The 1,034-nt window shown below is 34.0% G+C and overlaps 1 protein-coding gene across 1 annotated transcript; it reads right to left on the bottom strand.

Annotated features, from left to right (window-relative positions):
• Nucleotides 1–278: 278 nt before the first annotated feature.
• Nucleotides 279–973, bottom strand: LOC107024863 (acetyl-CoA-benzylalcohol acetyltransferase-like). The gene is made up of 2 exons (XM_015225801.1): nucleotides 622–973; nucleotides 279–508 (listed from the first exon to the last, which is right to left on the bottom strand). The coding sequence occupies exons 1-2, from the start codon at nucleotides 971–973 to the stop codon at nucleotides 279–281; spliced, it is 582 nt and encodes a 193-aa protein (XP_015081287.1).
• Nucleotides 974–1,034: the final 61 nt, after the last annotated feature.

The raw sequence follows: 1,034 nt of genomic DNA, 5'->3' as shown, positions 1-1,034 counted from the left end.
CTCTTCTTAATATAAAATTTCTGAATGTTGTCTAAATTACTCTTATATGTGTTTTTGTGTATATAAATGTAATTTTTATTCATGAATCTATTTGACTTATTCTTATGTTTATTTATATTTAAATTTCTCATAAATCTTCTTTCACATTAATAAACTTAAGAAGGAAGTTCTATTTTTAAGCAAAATAAGAAAAAAAACATTCTTAAATACATATGAAACTTATCATGCATGGAATGAATGAAAATATATTTAAGCTAAATAAAATGAAAATTGTATTTTCAAAAATGAACCACCACTCTAGTAGGCCGCCTGCTACTGCTGGCAGTTGAATCTTGGATTGTATTTTTGAGGTTTGTTATTGCCAAAGCATCAAAGACAAACCTCTTTGTAACCATCTTAGGGCGAGTAGTACTACATTTTGGGAGGTGGTGGCGAATATTAAGGTCCTGATAGCTCTCTTGTGGGGAAGAATGACCCAAACCAATTGGGAGACAATCTTTTGTGGTCCCTGTAAGGCAAGTGTACGCCAATTCATTGACAAATGTTGCTAAAGTGAAAGCATTAGCTATAATGTTTGAAATTTGTATATATGCACATGACTAGTCCACCACAACTGAACACCAAGTATTGGACTTGGTAGTCGATTATCGGGTCCTTCAGGGAGAAATTCAGCAAGACCCGCGTTGACTTTGGTTTTAACATACTCAACACCTTTATCATTGCACTGAACTGAGAGTTGATGATCATTTTCTCTAAATCTTTTTGCCCGAGGATAAAACTTAGTTAGAGTGTGGGTCAAAGATTGTTGAGGCTTATTACATGATGTTTCAGCAGTACATAAGAGTATTGACACATATACACGAAGAGCCAGCTGATCAAACAAGGAGAGGTTGAGGCTCCGAAGATCATTTGGGGCAGGAGCTGAGGGCTTCAACATTTTCCTAATCAGAATTTCAATCCCTAACTTGGCCATATATCACAATTGATGAATGAAGTTGTTTGTGAATCAGTATATATATATATATATATATATA

This window comes from Solanum pennellii, chromosome 7, assembly GCF_001406875.1.
Source record: "Solanum pennellii chromosome 7, SPENNV200".
NCBI classification, from domain to species: domain Eukaryota; kingdom Viridiplantae; phylum Streptophyta; class Magnoliopsida; order Solanales; family Solanaceae; genus Solanum; species Solanum pennellii.
Note: the sequence above shows the minus strand (reverse complement) of the source record. Positions and strands in the feature narration are given on the sequence as shown.

What these genes read in the sequence shown, in the direction of transcription:
- LOC107024863 (XM_015225801.1), bottom strand. Translation starts at nt 973, where the DNA reads ATGGCCAAGTTAGGGATTGAAATTCTGATTAGGAAAATGTTGAAGCCC. An exon ending in ACTACCAAGTCCAATACTTG is followed by an intron (nt 509 to 621) that starts GTGTTCAGTTGT and finishes CTTGCCTTACAG; the next exon opens with GGACCACAAAAGATTGTCTC.